At 37.0% G+C, this 17811-nt stretch overlaps 3 protein-coding genes across 4 annotated transcripts; 1 reads left to right on the top strand and 2 right to left on the bottom strand.

The window, feature by feature from the left end:
* The first annotated feature begins 265 nt into the window (after positions 1-265).
* On the top strand, positions 266-5953 carry ppp1r3c2a (protein phosphatase 1 regulatory subunit 3C2, duplicate a). Its single transcript, XM_077498169.1, has 2 exons — positions 266-871; positions 2199-5953. Exons 1-2 carry the CDS (start codon positions 858-860, stop codon positions 3196-3198), a joined length of 1014 nt encoding a protein of 337 aa, XP_077354295.1. The 5' UTR covers positions 266-857; the 3' UTR covers positions 3199-5953.
* LOC144002718 (phospholipase A2-like) lies at positions 4667-7700 on the bottom strand. Of its 2 annotated transcripts, XR_013278796.1 has the most exons (5): positions 7344-7700; positions 7098-7245; positions 6862-6995; positions 6236-6428; positions 4667-4749 (listed from the first exon to the last, which is right to left on the bottom strand). XR_013278796.1 is itself a non-coding variant. In XM_077498170.1 (4 exons), exons 1-4 carry the CDS (start codon positions 7390-7392, stop codon positions 6310-6312), a joined length of 450 nt encoding a protein of 149 aa, XP_077354296.1. In that variant the 5' UTR covers positions 7393-7699; the 3' UTR covers positions 5987-6309. The 2 variants fall into 2 exon arrangements, 1 of the variants encoding a protein (XP_077354296.1); XM_077498170.1 differs by lacking the exon at positions 4667-4749 and having other exon boundaries at positions 5987-6428; positions 7344-7699.
* Positions 7701-9355: 1655 nt separating this feature from the next.
* On the bottom strand, positions 9356-17015 carry prkab1a (protein kinase, AMP-activated, beta 1 non-catalytic subunit, a). Its single transcript, XM_077497940.1, has 8 exons — positions 16880-17015; positions 16009-16195; positions 14648-14817; positions 14470-14563; positions 14260-14374; positions 13383-13516; positions 12739-12807; positions 9356-11814 (listed from the first exon to the last, which is right to left on the bottom strand). Exons 2-8 carry the CDS (start codon positions 16156-16158, stop codon positions 11737-11739), a joined length of 810 nt encoding a protein of 269 aa, XP_077354066.1. The 5' UTR covers positions 16159-16195; positions 16880-17015; the 3' UTR covers positions 9356-11736.
* Between the last annotated feature and the right edge of the window lie 796 nt (positions 17016-17811).

The raw sequence follows: 17811 nt of genomic DNA, 5'->3' as shown, positions 1-17811 counted from the left end.
GAGAAGAAAAGGTAAATATTAAGAAAATGTGTCTTCCTCAAATTAAACCAGTGGGAAAAAAGTGTAAATTAATTCATGTTTTTCCAAGCTTAATAATGTTTTTGAAGACTGGTCATAAGAACAGCTCTCTACATATGCAGTTGAGGGGTTTAGGGGCAGGCCATGAATAAAGCCGAGTCATTGGCTCACCTCTACCCATATGCAAACCAGCTGCCACTGAAGGTTCAGCCTCATTTCTCTGCAAACTTCTCATATAAGCTAAGGTGAGAGAGCAGAGTTTTGTCTTGGCCTGCCTTCTTTTGGCATCTATCGATGAAACATAAGTGAGTATATTTTTAATTTGTTTCTATTATTATTAGGACACATTTCTGAAATTGTGCATGTGTTGAATTTAAACCTCCATTTTATATTTTGTTTGTTGTTATTGTTTTGACTTTTCTTTTGAAAATTACTTACTGTAACACCTGAGTTTTTTTTTTTTAACTGATGGACAGGTATTTTTTTTAATCTATAGCACTGTTTCAACTAATTATGGTGATATCCAGACAATGATGTATTAATTATTATACATATGTTCTGAATTGTCATTTCTAATGAGGTGTCATCCAGACATGCTCCAAACAAAGCGTTTGGCAGCAGTTCAAATCTAAATGTAGATGATCCTACTAAGCATGTTTGGACACTTATATCTGTCAGTTGGCAGTTTTGCTAATATAGAATATTAATGTTCTTTTTTTCCTCCTTGGATCTGATGCAATTGCAAGTGTGTGTTTTCTCAGTTTTCTTGTTGATTTCTGCTGGGGGATAAATTGGAATTGTGAGACTTCCTGCAGCACAGTGGTGACAATCGTTTGGAAATGAATTGCACAAGGTAAGCAGTTTTTGCTGTTTACTGAAGACATACGGGTTTCAGATCAAAAGATGAACATGAGACAGACACAAGTTCAGAATTGTAGCTTTTATTTCATGTATGTACATCTCGCTGTGTTAAACAACAATATATTTTCAAGTATTGAAGTGGACATTATTCCATTAACTTAAATAAAGCTTGAACCATGAAATATATGACAAAAAAATTCTGATTCGTTGTAGAGAGAGTATTTATTGGTCGTTTGAACAACTTTTTTTTTTTTTTAAATGAACTTCCACATATGACTTTTGATTTGTGTTATATTTGATACATCCATTCACAATGCTTTAAATTAGTACATTTATAACTGTCAAAAATATAATAATAAACAGACATATCAAACGTATTAGTATTTCCAAAAATCAGAAAGAACATTTCCCACTATTAATAAGTATAGGTGTCTTTACTTTCCCAATTGGGGCAATCTTGCAACGTCGCTGGAAAAGCCATCAGGGTGATACTGCCCTCTAATGGATTATCTGTGCAATGTATGTGTCAGATCATATACGTCAGGGTTTTAATGAAATAGAAGGCTCAAAATGGCTTGTATTTAATGTGATACATTTGTCATTACAGAGTGAATAACATTTCATATTTGGTGGTCTAAGCCCGACTTCACTGGACTGTTTTGCATTCTTCATTGGCAATGCTTTCCCAGGCCTTTACTGCAGCCTCTTTCAGTTCTTGTTTGCTTATGAGGGTTTCTCCCTTCATTCTCCTCTTCAGGAGGTAATTATTAGGGCTGGGAATCTTTGACTGTCTCACGATTCGATTCGTTTATGATTTTGGGGTCTACGGTTCGATTCAGAATCGATTTTCGATTCTCGATTCAAACGATTTTCGATTCAAGAGGATTTGATTGACAAATGATTTCTGCTTCAATTTACAGATATGCACAACATTGTCATGATCTACTCCAGTCTGCTTTGCAAGACAAAATGACAAATAGAGACGTTAAAGTGTCTTTTTTTGTTTTTTTTGTTTAAACATTTATTAATTTGGTATTATAAGTGCCTTTTTCCACAAAAACAGTATGTGGGCTACAACTGCCTCTTCCCCTTCTTCTTCATTTCTAATTTAATTAAATAAAATCGATTTTTGGATGTTAATATCGATTCGATTCGATTAATAAATGAGAATCTCGATTCTTTTATGAATCGATTTTTTTGACAGACAGAATGTTTTTGTAGTCTTCTGGATTCATTCTGCTGCTACCATCTAGAAAGAGAAAGCGAGAGAACTAAATATGTTAAACATGCAATCAATCCAATCTTGTTTTGACCCTCAGAGTACTACCGACCTTTGGCAGTCAACTTCAACCAACTGCGATGCCAGTCGACCTCGCCATGTACTTAAGCCTGAGCCAGCGCCGGCGACTTTATCAACTTTTATCCATGAAACCCACTTTACGTCATTATCCACCCACTGGCGGTCAACAGAGAACCAGCTTTCGCTCTTCCCATCGACCCCCGTCTTCCCATTCGTCGGCATTGAGTCTATCTTCGCCCTCAGAAGTTCAGAGCTGCCTCAAAGCCGGCGGGCACGGCAAAAAGCGCGTGGTGTTTGCAGATGCCAAAGGACTGGCCCTGACTGTGGTGCATCAATTTATGCCTGATACCTCCTCCTATCCTGACCCGGTGGAGTGCTGCCCTAACAAACTGCCTGACTCAAAAAAGACTCAAAACCACAAATACCGTCTGGGCTTTCATCAGCCGAGTCTCGACTCCAAAGCGTTCCTTGCACGCCTACGAGACACAAACGTACAGTTGGAAAGCTGCAACGTTTCCGAATACTCCCTGAGTGGGAAAGTGCACGTCTGCCACGCCAGCGTTGACAAGACCGTCCACTTGAGGCTCACTTTTGACTCCTGGCAGCACCACTTCGACATCCCGTGCGTGTTCTTGCAACAGCAGCGGTGTGGAAGTTTCGACGTGGACGTTTTCACCTTCGATTTGAGTTTAGCTCAGAACATCAACCCAACTGAGGGGATCGAGTTTTGTGTGTCATTCAGACCTGGGTGCGGCACGTCGATGCACTGGGACAACAACAGAGGAAAGAATTACAAGGTGTACTTGGAAAAAGATGCTGGAAAATCTCCTTCGCCTCGCAAGCACCAACCGCCATCTTGGCCTTCTTACGTGTCCCTCAGTACGCAGAACCAAGCCGATCCAAGCTTCTTCAAAGGAGATTCGCTTGTTGAGTCTGACCGGAATGGAGATCCCTTTGTTCAAATAAATAGACCACCTGACAGTAGTCCGATCAAAAGAGCTACGAGGACGTATAAATAATTGAAATATGGAATACGCTTTGTGAAATCTCCGCTGTTGGGTGGATGTTGTAAAGTGCCGTTAGTGGGCTTCCCTGCTGGAATGTGAATATTTTAACATGTTGAATTTACAATAAAGCTCTTGTCAGTAGATCTTTAGCACACTTTTCAACAATAAGTCTTTAAAGCATTCATACAGACATATACGGGGTGGTCTGATTAACTCATTTGCTCCCAATAACGTATAAATATGTTTTTTTTTAATGTTCTAAGTGTCCCAAAGACGTATGTATACGTTTTTTTTTATTTTTTTTATTTTTTTTTTTTTTTATGCTATAGCATACAGAAGGCTTTGATGCAGCCTCTCAACAGCAAAGAACGGTTGCAGACATGGTAGTTATTACACAAACGGCCAGCAGGTGGCAGCAGAGCAAAGGAGATCAACCAGGGCCATCTAGAACAAAAGTTCAATTACTTACAATTTTGAATAGATTTGTGAAAACTGATTAAACTTAGCTCTATTCTAATGCTAATTGCTGCAAAACGGAAACAGATAGAAACATACTTTTTTTTCCTGATGAAAGAAGAGACTTTAATCTTTCTTTTGGTAGGTTATAGCAATCGAACACAATATTCTGTGGGCCTTGCAAAATCAGTCAAAATCCAGTAAAACAGCCGGGAGCGAAGGGGATTGCTTCTGTGAAAATGGCTTGGAGTGAATGAGTTAACTATAAATATTTCATCAATAAATAATACTTAAAATCAGTCTCAGGTGTACTCCAGTTCATGCCCAAAGTCTGTTGAGATCCAACTCACCTGTGATCCTTATATAATTGACCGTAAAAGCAGTGTAGGAAAGGGATGAATATATTTCACCTCTTCTGGGAAGCATCTGATCCAATCTCAGTCCACTTGAAAAGCGACCGTTAGCGCAATTACCCTTAATCGTAAATCCATGTTAGGCCAGAAACAAGTAATTTGCTGGAAAATGCACCATTAAAAACAAACTGCAATCACAGTAAAGGGGGGACTCAAGTTGAGGTGAAGTAAAGTTTCTTCAGAATATCAGATAATAAAAACTAAAATATGTGCAATGGGGGCTCAATGTGAGGTCATACAAAGGGGATGTCAAAATAACTAAAAATACAGCCATTAATGGCAAAACTCCTGGCAACAAAAGTGAGTACACCCCTAAGTGAAAATAGCTAATAAGTACATGACACTGTAGAAGAAAAAATTATTAACTGTCCTGAATTTGGACATTTTCACTTAGGGGTGTGCTCACTTTTGTTGCTAGGGAGCTCTACAATGACTACTTTTCAGAAATGTGGATTGTAAGATACTGTACATGTACCAACACATTGTCTCCCAGCACAGAACAAAAAGGAGAACACTCTTCGCATAAAAACATGCAAGTACACGCAAAGTTGCTTGACTCACTTTTCCTGGTGTCTGTTCCATGTGATGCATCATGCGTTGCATTCCTGACAGGAAAAGTCAGGTAATGAAGGAGGCTCTGGGCAACGTGGCACACGCGCTCTGCAAGGGTGAACTTGTTCTCGGCACTCCCAAACTGCATATAATAATAACAATAATAGTAGGCTAGTAATAATAATAATAATAAACAATAATAGACAATACTGTGTTTATGTAAAGTGGCCTATGTATGTACATACAGTAAACAATTTAGAACACTAACGCCAAAATGTAAAGGTTTGCTCATTGCTGTAAAAACCTCAAGGGTCCAAAGTAATGGACTTTTCCCACTTGAGTCTGTGTCTGTGTATGATGTGCTAGAATTGGGGCAAGCTTTTTTTTTTTTTTTTTGGTAACTGCAGGCCTGTTCTCACATGCAAGAATGGAGTCATTTGTGAGATATTGTTAAAAGTGAGAGCGCCTCTCCTTAGTTCTTTTGTCAGAATGATTTGTCAGCTGTCTGTTGGATGTCTTTCTTTGTCTTCCTTGCATAAATAAAGTCAGTAGCAGATTTTCACACGAGCAGGTTAAAGAATACAAACTGAAGCTCCACATATAATTATAAAGCTCAGAGGAATGGGGAAGATGTTTGCTTTTTTTCTGACAACATCCAATGGAGTCGACCACAATCACTAGTATCAACAGGTTTTAAACTATTTTGTTTGCCAAACACATTTAGGTTTTCACATCATGAACCTAAAAGTCGGAGATCAGAAACCACTGTATGTCTTTTGAAATCTATGATATATGGATTGTGTCATTTATTGAACAATACCTCTGCTTGATGATCAGACAAACCCAACAAGAGACGTGATTTCAGTTCATACATTTCTACATTAATATGTACTCCATTAAAATTTTCATGATGATGATGATTTGGAAAAACTGACTATGTAACTTGATGTGTTTATGCTTTAAAAAATGTGACATTCATGTATCACACCTTTTTGCATTCCAAACATACTGTGCACACGTTTTCCTTTAATTGTATGTGTCAGCAATTCTGATATCACAAAGACAATTATGCTCAGTTTTGATTAGAGACAGACATTGCATTGTTAATATTGTAACTTATTTTGGAGTAGAACTGAATTGCATCATACCATTTTTCATATTTTGCTCATTGCACATTAGAAGTATAATTAAAAACACACGATTTAGCCATTAGATGACTTCATTAGATAGTACGTCATTAGACCGTACTTTTTTTAAATTGTAATAATCTTTCCAATAAAATCAAATAAATGTTGCCTTTTAAAAGTCTGTATATGTATCTGTTTAATAAAATGCAAATGAAGCCAGTAGATGGAATAAATAACTTGATTTTATTTTGCAACGAAATCAATCCTTCTTATGAGTGCCATTCTTATGATGCTGACATTTAATCTGATGATTATTGCTGGCTGTTACATTTTGAAAATGAAATGCAGTGAATATAATTTACAATTTAGTGTTTTTATGGCCATTTTCCTGACTGTTAAATAAACGCCACCAATATCATTTATAATCATGTATGACACTGGTTTTCATGGAAACGTTTAAACTATATAGCACAAGATCATAATGGATGTAGTGACTCCAACCATTGCACTGAAACAGCTGCACTTTGTGTGCACGTCATGTGGAGACATGGCTAGGCTCAAGTTTGCTGGGGTCTTCACTCGCACATGTGGCTGGGCAGGTGCTCGTGCTCGGGGTTCCACGGCGACCGGGCAAAACACTCTGCGGCTTTTCGGTCACACTCACAAATGAACATCTCACATTTGTCGTTGTTGTCTAGGGAAAGAAAAGACAAATTAATTCCTATGTTAGTGAAAAAAACAAAACAATGGAAGCAGCCTCTAATGTAATAATTCCCTGAGAATGTAATAACGGTTGTAAATGTAATTAAAACAACAACAACTCATGACTGATATTTTAATAACATTTTACTTCTATTTTAATGCCATACTAAATTCATGTAGAATTAATATCACCAAGCGAAAGCAATAGTTCCGACGTTTGGAAGCATGTCGATGCTAAACTTGAGAGGGCCAAGTACTGATCCCTGCGGGACTCCACAGGTGGCATTACAATATCAAAGTTCTAAATGCCAAGACGTTGAATAGATGAGACAATTGCACATGTTGGAAGTTGTTATATTTTTTAGGAAATGATTACAACTTGCTAAAATACTGCTCCATCTACTTGAGTATTTTGCTCTACTCACTGCCACAGGTGACCACTTTCTGCTCCTCATCGCAGCTGTAGTCATAGTACTCTATGTAAGGGTTGTCAAAGATGGGCCAACAATCGGGATGCTGCATAGCTTCATCGTAACATCTATCGTGCACGTAGCAGCACCTACCAATGTTAAAAAAAATAAATAAATAAAAAAAACATGAGGCAGATAGTATAAATAAGTTTTGGTCCGAATTTGAAGGGAAAATAATCTTAAAGATGGACCTATCCAGCTCATCCACAGGTGTGCCTGAGCCACCCTTCCCACAGAAGCAGCCATAGTCAACGTAGTCCAAGACGGGCCAGCTATCAGGCATCAAACACAGGATCATTTTTCTGAACTGGCTAAGAGCCTTGTAATCCAGGGATTGCGCTGCAGGACATAACAAGAAGGAACAAGCTCGGTCACGGTGTCCCCATTGATGTACAGGATTAAATCGCAAACCGCACCGCCATTTCGCAGCGACTTACCGACAGAGAGGCTTAAAGCCAAGAGAAGCAGAGTGTTGAGGGTGTTCATCCTGAGAGCCCAAAGGTTAGTGGCAGAGTTGCAATCACTTTTCCATCAGACCACCTTTATGTAGTCAGAGACCGGTATCTCTGCGACGTCAGCTGTTCATACTGCACAGGTTCGCACGCCTCACAATGCACGATGAGTTGAACATTTGGATGGGAAGATCCCGACTCTCACACCGAGCCAACTCATTGAACTTGTTCAAATGTGTTTGATGTTCCGTCTGGACTTCAGATGGTCAGAAGCAATGTTTTGAATCACTTGTGTGTACATGCAGTACGTACCACACAACCTCACAAGCAGGTCGTAGAATATTGAAGGGATTATGATGCAATCCTATGATGAAAGAGAAGCATGAACTTGCTTGCAAAGATAATCTTTAACTTTATAACAGTTCAGAACATGAACTTGAACATGAACAAGTTCTTCAGAACGTAAACAAGATTGGTGACCCGGTCCGTTCTCTCATCTGCATGGTCCCTCGCATTCTCCTCAAAAAATGATGTCTCCTGATTTTCTTGAAATTGGTTGTTCTCGTCTCTGTATGGTAGATTTTGAAAAAGACATAATTAAAAAAAAAAGAATAAAAACACAAAACGCCCATGATAAGAAGGTGGCAATAATGTGGGGGCCACACTAATATTTAACTTTGATTTCAAGTACGGGGCCGCAAATATCATCCCTTGTTGTAGGAATGAAGCATTCCCACATATGTTATTGTGATTTTTATTCTCCAAACTTTTTTTGCCACGTAACAACTCCCACATAATACTTCCAATTTACATTATTCAAATTTCAACTATCTTAAAAAAAATCACTCTTCCAGGGATATATATGTATATCGTTTGATTCCACATTACTTACAGTATTTGCACAATTTAACATTTAATATTAATTCTTCCCCATTAATTTTCAATGGGACAGACACTGAACTTTTTCTAAGTATCACTTTCCACGCCCACTATACTATTCATATAATACATACTGTACATATAACTTCATTCAGCATCATTACCAGGTGTTTGATACTGCTCGGTGGCAGTTGGTAAAGTGCATTGTCAGGTAACCAGGTTATAATTTCATAATTTAGCTCTCAATTTATTTCATAAGAATTTCACATGCATTCAAAATCTTAGCATTCAGCTTTCAGCATTCCCACTTAATTTCTCCAGAAATTGCATTTAGTCTAGTTGAAAATACTATCCATCCATTCATCTTTTTTTTTTGTTCCCATGCAAAACACTGGGAAATATGCATGGTGATTTCTTCATCTTATTCTAATTTTTTTTGACATCCTGTTTTAATGTGTTTTATGAGCTGGAAGCCCAAATAATGTAACAATAAACAAATGAATATTTGAAATCACTTAAGTTGTGAATCTATAATTTCTGAAAGTTTGGTATTACGGAAATTCAACTTTTTGAGGATATTCTAATTTTGACGAGCACCTGTATAGGTTTGGAGTGTTTTGGATGTTTTTAGAATTTAAAAGGAAGCTAGACTATCCAGAAAAAAAAACAAAAAAAGGCTTGAGCCATAGATTTTGTTGATCCCTATAAATATTCTTGTATGACAATTTCTGGATGAATAACTTGTTATATGTGGATGAAGTTGTCTTGGATGTTTTGATGAACAGTTATTGGCACTCCAGAGGGCCTTCCTAGTAGCTCTTAAATACATAAACATGAGACTGGGCTCACATTTGATCAAATTACCGTCAGTACCATAAAAAATACACGTTGTTATGTGCAGGGCACAAGGAAATGCATATTTTAGACAATGATGATTTCAATAGACTTCTGTAAGTTGCATATTGTAATGTTTACCACATGTGAATAGACATGGGAAATTCCAGCAGTGGGTTGGTAGGTATTTTGTACAATTTTGACAAGCATGAAAAAGACAGACGTGAAAACTGATCTGTAAATAAGAGTGGAACCTAGATGGGGGGAAAAAAATTGAAACAAAGTCCATTTTATGTTGCTCTTTAATAAAGGAGTGACAATGGAAGCAGGAGTGAAAAACTCAGCAACATTTTTTTAGTACAGAACAAATATCAATCTTATTTTCTAATAACTCATTAGAAAGATTGCTTACTGGCCAAGAGTGTTGAACATAAATACGTGAATAAATAACCATAAACAAAATGGTGGCAGTTATAATGACTCACAAATCAGGTGCAATCTAAGAGTGAACATATTTCAAGCCATCCACCTTCATGAAATATGGGAATAACAGAAAAATCCATTTGTCCCTTTATCACCAGAAGCAAATATATATTTGACTTTACCATAAGTAATACTGTTATAGTTTGGGGTTTGGTTTTTTCTACTTTTGTTGAATTTTTGAGTCATGTTTGTTTCTGCTTTCTCGTTATTGTTAAACTTGTCCACCTGCCTGTGTCTTCCCTTCCCAGTGTATCTACCAATCAGCTTCCCTTGCCACTTGTGTCTTGCCCAGCTGTGTCTAGTCATTGTCAATTAGTCTGTGTGTATTTAGTCACCTGCTTTCCGTTCAGTTCTTGCTGGTTCATTGTTGTTGCTGCTGCCAGTTTTTGTCCTGATTCTTGCCCTGTTTCCCGTGCCTCCGAGTCCTGCCTTTTGTGTTTACGATTAGTAATTTTATTCCCTGCTTTGTTTTGTACTTTGTATCTTATGTTGCACTTTGTTTTTGGTTAAATTAAAACTTATTTAAGAGCACTCCTGCCACGCCTCGTTTGCCTCCCTGCACTTGGGTCCATCTCCACCACACCGAACTTGACAAATACATTGATCAGACAGCGCTACATAAACGCTGATATTGATTGATTGTCTATTTGTCCAACAAGCCCTGATTAAATGTCAAAAGCATCTCTGTTGGGGTAGATCTGGATTTAGTATATTTTTTTTTATACATATACTGTATATACGTACACTGTTATTCAACTGTGGTACATGTTTTAATAATTTATCGAGAAACCTTTACAAACAAGCCTTAATACACTGCAGTAGTTTAAGCGGCCACTTACGGTGATTAATATTATTATTGTAACTTTTACATGTATGAAATTCTGGAATGTATTTCTAGTTTGTGGTTGAGGAACTATGATGGTATTACTATCTCTATTGTGCAAAGGTAATTCTGAATGCAGACAATTGTGAACAATTGTATCTTAGACATTGGAAAATATTGTGATGTCACAGGAATTTTGTAATTTTGTCTAATGTGAAGTTATTAAGCTTTGGAGGTGTTATATAAACTTTAGAAAAGGTCCGGGCATTTTGTATTATAAACACTATTTTTGCCACTAAATGACAAATATTGCCAGCACTTATAGGCAATGAGGGCATAATGCGAAAACCTTTTTTTTTTTCAACTAATTACTGTAGTATGGATTGAATTTCAAATGAATTCTCATGACTTCGCAGTACACACATTCTACATTCAATGTTGTCATGCAAAAACAATACAAATATCAGTAATAAGTAACTAATTACATCATCTTAAATAAAAAATAAAAAATTATTGAATAAAGGAGAGAGAAGAAAAAAAAAAAGCGAAATACTTCATAAAGCAGTAACCAAAGAAATTAAAACAGTGGACAGCTACCACAGGGCATTGTTCCCTTCAATGACTTTGAGGTCACATTTTCATTGTTCTTATGGAGTAGACAATTGATTAAATATTTCTGAAAATATTTTGTGGTCTCATGTTCAATATGCTGAGGTGGGTTTTGATTACATGTGACATGTAACGACCTCTATTGCTGTATTCCACAAAACTTGGAATTTACAATTTAAGAGTGGAGTGTCAACTAAGTTTGATGTTTGCCAACATGTCTATTGTCAATAATTTTTAGATCACACAACAATGGTGTATATTCGTATGTCGATATAATGCATCTTGGTACGAGTTTCTTTTATGTAAGATAAGACTATAAAAAAAAAAAAACAGCTTGAGAGGTGTTTTTGTTGTTGGTTGTAACGTATAAAGAATGTGGAAAAATGTGTTTATAAAGCACCCATGATTGAAGTGTGACATGTTTTCAAAAAAAAATATTTGCATGGAATAGAAATGATATACATCAAAGGTTAAAATATTTGTGCAAATGACTCAATCTCACAACGTGTACGTGGATACTTCTGTCCTAACAAGTGTTTCTACACAGCTCATTAATTGTCTCAAGTCATCCTGTATACGAGACTACATAGCTCAACAGAGTTAAGAAAGTAATCTAATAAAAAGAAAAATCAATATTTTTCTACAACGTAGCACAGATTAAACAGGTGAAAGGTTGATCCATCCTTAGGTGGACTCGTATTGCTACTTGACTTCACATTGGTTCACAGTTAATACTGTCACGATCTTCCGTCAGATTGGTTTATAAAGTAAGGTGGTGACGTACTTCTTCTTGTAGCGATGTGTTGCGCTGAGCACCATCACCCCATCCTGTGTAAGAAAATAAAACAGAGTTCATTCTGTAGCAGTGATAAAAATGTGTCTTACTTTATGTATAAAATGTTACCCATGGAAAGTCGGTGGCATGGTAATGATTATTTTCAAAGTGGAAGTCAATCCAAAATAAATATATTTACTATAAACTATTGTATGTGTCCCCACTAGTCTAAACACGACATTCTGATTAATATTGCATTTGTGGAATATGAGTTCCATATTTATCCATTTTAGGGGTCGGCCATTTTGCAACTTGCAGTCCACTTAAAATGACATCGCAGTTGCTCAGGTAATGACCAATCATGGCTCAGGTTTAAAACATATTTATTTATTTTTCGAAAACATCCATGGAGCAACATTAAAAAATGAAAAGCGAAACAGCATCAAAGAGCCCCACGATACACAGACAGCATGTAGCGCTAGCTTGTCCAGCATTTTCATCATCGCTTTCATATATAATTCAGCGTTTTACCAAGCACTTGCTCGTATGTTTGATCACAGTTGCATATCTGCAATCAAACACCTGTGTTGCTTTGAAGAACTCACACTTCTGGTACCAACAAATCCAAGTGGAAAAAAGTGCCTGTCTGAGCAGCTGTCTACTGATATGGAAAGTACGAAGTGTGACTCAGCTGGGAAGGTGTGAGCGCGCCACAAGTGTGTGCTTACCACCCCCTTTTCCCATATTTAACCCACTGTGTGTGTTCTGTGTCTATCTTGGCACGAGTGTTCAGTTTATTTTTCCGGTCACGCTGAGAAAAACGCGCTTTATCTCTCCTTCAGATTGCAACGTGTTATCATCGCTGGCGTTTTCTCATTCACAGATCAACACGCCGGCAGTTGAAGGCAGCGCTTGTGGTTTCCGGTGAAAACAAAACAAAACTCTTTCCACTGGTCACCACAGGAAGTCGACCCTACCTTAATGGAGAGCGCGTAGAGGTGGTTGAGCATGACATGGTTTGGTTCTGGCAGGAGTGCAGGATCACACTAGGCACAAAAAGAACCATTTCAATGCTAAATCATTACACTAGTAGAGTTCTTGTCTGAGGTACCGAACCCCATCAATGAAAACAGCAGAGGACCCAGAATTGAACCCTGTGGAACACCATATGTTCCGTTATACATGTGAATTCATATTGCACATATTTTTTTGCTTGACCATAGTTCTGCGTATGGACATATACCATAAGAAGTTTAGCTTGTGAATTTTGGAATTCAACAAACTCAGCCACAGTCTTCTCTCAAGACAATATATTTAATAATGACCATATGTGATTATCAATCTATCCATCCATTTTCAGTAGTGATTATCTTAATTAGGATCGTAGGTGAGCCGGACCCCGTCTCAGCTGACTTTGTTGAGATGCGGAGTACACCCTGGACTAGCCGGCAGCAAATCACATGACACATATGATAGATAAACAACCATTCACGCTCACTTTTCACACACATGGCCAATTTGGAGTCTTTCCAATGCTAACTACTGCGTTTAGGTCAAAACCGGAAGACACTGCATTATCAAATTGAGTCATATAAACTGACTGATTTGCATTTCTACTTACAGATATTCCAGTGTCTTTATTGAGGATAACCTGTAGCAGATGAGGTGGAAGTATGGGTGGAGACTTGAACTTTTCCTCTTGTTTTGGAACATAAGCATCCTGGTGATACGGCCCAGGGGGAGAGCTGGAGAGGTCTAAGACAGATCGCAACATCTCAAATACTCTCAAATTACAGTAGCATGCATACGGAAGCGTATTGCATTGACTTGAGAGGGGGAAAAACAATTCCAGTTTTTTTACGTTTTTTGCGGGACCTTCTGGGTTTTTTTTTTCTTCTGTTTTTCCGATTGTTTTTTCTGTTTTATTGAGTAATTTTTTCTGTCATAAAAAAAAAAAAGATTCTGAAAAACAGCGTGTGGGAAGTATTCAGAAAAACAGGAGGAATAATTACTCAGAAAAAACAGAAAAAAAATCAGAACAACGGAAAAAAAATATTCTGAAAAACTGCACCAGCTTCTGTTTTTCAGAGTATAATTTTTACCTCTTTTTTTTTTTTTTTTTTTTTTTCAAGTGAATGCAATACGCTTCCGTACATGTCAGTGTTTCTGTACAGAATAAAAGTCACAAATTTGATTGGAACATTTGTTAGTTCTATTCGCATTCATCAAGCTCCAGATTTTTTTATTTTTTTTCCAAGTTGGATTGCAAATCAAACCAGAAAAAAAAAAGAAACAGAAAATGTCTGACGAGGACTGCTTCAAGTTGGAGGAAACTCTACAATATCTGCTAAGGAGACTCTTGTCCTTCTGTGGACATTCTATGACTCAATAATGACAACATCCATTTTTCAGAGAGTGGTCTGCTGGGGCAGCAAAGCGAAACCGCAAGTTGATAAGCTCAGCTCTGTCTCTGTACGTCACCATTTGTTAAAACTCACCTGACATGTCTGAGCACTTCTGCGAGTCCACCATGAGAGCGTCAAACACCTCAAAGTCTGTTTTCTTCACCTGGATGATGTTGTTGACTGTACCCAGCTGACTTGTAACGATAGGCTGCCAAGGAAAAATAAGCACATACATTAAAAAAAAAATTTAAAAAAAATTTAAAAAAAAAAAGAGCACGAAAAGTAAAACTACTTATTGCACACCTCAGCTGGGTCATGAGTCCACTGCCCATCTACGTAGAACTTATACTGATGTTCCCCTTCAGGTAGCTCCACAATGGTCACAAAAGTGTTTTGACTTTGACAAAAAATGAGGGCATCAACAAAAATGATAGGAGACAATCAAAACAGAGAGACTCCAAATGACTCTCACTCTCCTCACCTTCGAATCAGGGGAATCTTATTGGCCCAATTGTTGAAGGATCCGGAGAGGTAGACCTCTTTGCCATCCCCTTTCCAGCGAAACACGGTTGGTCGGTCTAAGGTTGGGTCTTTGTCTTCCGCTTCTAAATCTTGCCTCCATGCAAGGAACTCTTCTTTCTCTAAGGGAGCCTGTAATGAGCAAAATCCATGATGAGACAGTTATTTTACTCATGAGCTACAACAAATAATAAATCTGATTAAATCTGTAAGCAAATATTTAAAATAATAAATATCAATTTTCCAAATTTGAGCCATTATATGGAAAAGGGGAAATTCATATTTTAAAGATTCATTGAACACTGGAAAAAAATACTCAAAAAGCAAATCACAACCTAATTTCTAAATTTAAAAAAAAGTTTACCGTTTCTTATGTAAGTTGTAATTTTTTTTTTAGATGTTTGTTCTTTTGTTAGAGCTATAATGATCATCAATATGAGCTAATTAAATCACTACATATTTCAGCCTGCATGTAGTGAATTATACATTTCACTTTTTCAATTTAACTACTTTTCCACGATACAGTGGTGCATTGACTTATTAGCTTAATTTGTTCCAGTACCAAGCGTATATCTCAAATCATCTTTTCCCAGTAAAATAAAAAAATAAAAAATAAAAATACAATGTACTGTAAATAGAAGGTAAAGAATTAAAAAGTTTTTACGGACAGAGCTACACATTAAAAAATAAGCTATGGTAATTTTTGCAGAGGATAAAGAATATATGTATGTGAGTATTTGCTATATTGTCTATCTACATGTGTGGCTCTACAATTTGTGTTCAAATATCTTTGCTTCAAAGTGTTATAACACCACAACAACAATGTTATTCATTAGCATTAAGCTAGGAGAATTTCCTTAGGCAAAGTTACATGATATGGTGGTCCATATGTCAAAATGTTGCTCCACAAGTCAAAGCAAAAAATACACAAGATGGCAGAGTGACAGCTTGTATTGAGAAAAAAAAAGAAAAACAACTTGTTGTAGGTCAACAAAGTACACTGTGTTTGAATTTATTGAGTTGCATCTGTGCATGGACAAAAGTCTTGGGATACCTGCCCAGTACAGCTAAGCAGTGAAAAAATGGGTGCAAATAAAAATAAAATAAATGGCCATCTACCAACATTACTATCCTTCTATCAAATTCATCCAAATGACTTTAAAGGCCTTGCTTAGTCGATATGGATGAGAAGAGTCATACCATAGCGTTCCCCACAAAGCAAGCACATAATTGTCCAAAATGTCCACAGAGAGAATTAAAAGCTATTTCCAAACTTGTGTCCATATACAGTAATGTATGATGTACAGGACATGTATGACCTACTTTCATGTCTTCGCCGTGAAAAATATCTGCATCCTCAGGGCTGTCCATGAGAATTTTGGGCCTCTCGCCATCCTTGGTGCCCCTGCTGTCCCTCCGCTGGGCCTTGTCCCCGTGGCCCATTGCAGCCCTCTCACTGCTTGTGTTCCCCATGGCGTCGTTTCTGGGTGGTCCGCTTCAAGGTGGCTGACTGCAAGATTCAAGGACATGAGCAACTACTGACCTTAAATAAATTACTTAATCAATGATTAATAGTTGTGGTTTGCAAGTAAACGCAAAAACTTTTTTTTTTTTTTTTTTTTTAGTTGTTAATAATCTAGTGATTATTTTTAGTGTGCCAAGTTATCAAATGAGTATTACTATTTGATATAGTTACATTTATTTTACTAATGCACTTAACTATTTGTTTTTGTTTTTTTGTTGTTGTTTTTTTTTTTACATTAAGTACAGGAGTTGAATCATGAATCAGTAGGCCTACTACTTCTTTTACCACCACGACTGACTTTTTAGAATGCATTAGCAATCGTGTCAAACTAAATAAATAATAAAGAGATAAAATGATGACCTATTCCAAGCGTGCTTCCAGTCAAGATAAACTAATTTCCATTTTGAATAATCAGCGGTGCGGCGTGAGACAAAACATAGTTATTTACTACATTATCGATGCAGTCGAGCGTTTACAGGAAGAAACGAACGCTATTGGTAAAGTTACATGAGCGGCAAATGGTACCGTTATGTTTGTTTACTAAACGCCTGCAAGCTAGCGGCTAAGATTAGCGCTACCTTGCATGCTGTCATTGGTTCGTTATCATTTGGACAGCGGCTGAATTCCACCGAATAATACGTGGGCCTGCCGATGCATACACTAATTTACCTGCAGAAGTACGAAGGTGATAGATGACTTTGATTATATACAGTATTAGTTCTCCACTCCCATTTCCTCCGGGCAGCAAAAACATAAACATTCGACCTGTACCTACTGCATCTTGCGCATGCGCAGTAGATCGTACAAGCAACAGCATTGCGGTGTTTACCAACACACGCATGATTATCATCACGCAAATATTTTTGAACCTTTGTATACGTATAGACCTATTTCGTTGGCCTAAAAGAGTAAAACTGACGGCAAACATGTAATATATAATTTTGACACTAGATGGCAGCATAATGTAAGTGCCAGTCTGAATTGATTCAGCCTTTACAAATGGGCACTTTTGTACAATATACCTGTACAAACCTAAACTTATTTTGAGGACGTAACGATCGTAAAATAATATAAAACTATAATTGATAAAATACATACTTTCAGATGAGAACAAAAACTATAGGGTAAGTAAAGTACATGATGCAGAAATGTAATAATATGGAAATACATTGTACTGTACCTCTCTAGTGCCCTGTTAATAGAGCATGATACTTTCCAGGGTTAAAGGTTCAAGTCCCTGTTTGAGCGAGTTCACTAATGATGGAATTTCCTACTCACGTTTTTCTTTTTTAATTTATTTAACCTGCTGTATGCAACTAGGCCTCATAAACTTGGTACTAACTGACTTTATTTGTTGAAAAATGCAGAAAAATGACTGATATTCATACATTTAAATGAAAGCCAAAATGCATGCTACCAAAGTTCTGTGTAGCAGGAAAATTACAACGCTGTTTTTTGCTTGTTTTCGTTCTAAATTTTATTTGAAATTATCATTAGATTTGAGTGAGTTATGGAGACTTTACATATCTAACATGTAACATATCCTTTCAATGCTAAAAAATTGGGTCCAAGGAATTGGTCACAGTAAATGTTTGCAAAGC

This window comes from Festucalex cinctus, chromosome 15 (assembly GCF_051991245.1).
Source record: "Festucalex cinctus isolate MCC-2025b chromosome 15, RoL_Fcin_1.0, whole genome shotgun sequence".
NCBI classification, from domain to species: domain Eukaryota; kingdom Metazoa; phylum Chordata; class Actinopteri; order Syngnathiformes; family Syngnathidae; genus Festucalex; species Festucalex cinctus.
The sequence above is the reverse complement of the archived record's forward strand: the minus strand, read 5'-3'. Positions and strand labels throughout refer to the sequence as shown.

What these genes read in the sequence shown, in the direction of transcription:
- prkab1a (XM_077497940.1), bottom strand. Translation starts at nt 16,158, where the DNA reads ATGGGGAACACAAGCAGTGAGAGGGCTGCAATGGGCCACGGGGACAAG. An exon ending in GGACTCATGACCCAGCTGAG is followed by an intron (nt 14,375 to 14,469) that starts GTGTGCAATAAG and finishes TTTCCTTGGCAG; the next exon opens with CCTATCGTTACAAGTCAGCT. An exon ending in ATAAAGACACTGGAATATCT is followed by an intron (nt 12,808 to 13,382) that starts GTAAGTAGAAAT and finishes TTTTGTGCCTAG; the next exon opens with TGTGATCCTGCACTCCTGCC.
- LOC144002718 (XM_077498170.1), bottom strand. Translation starts at nt 7,392, where the DNA reads ATGAACACCCTCAACACTCTGCTTCTCTTGGCTTTAAGCCTCTCTGTC. An exon ending in GGCTTTAAGCCTCTCTGTCG is followed by an intron (nt 7,246 to 7,343) that starts GTAAGTCGCTGC and finishes TATGTCCTGCAG; the next exon opens with CGCAATCCCTGGATTACAAG. An exon ending in CCTGTGGATGAGCTGGATAG is followed by an intron (nt 6,996 to 7,097) that starts GTCCATCTTTAA and finishes TAACATTGGTAG; the next exon opens with GTGCTGCTACGTGCACGATA.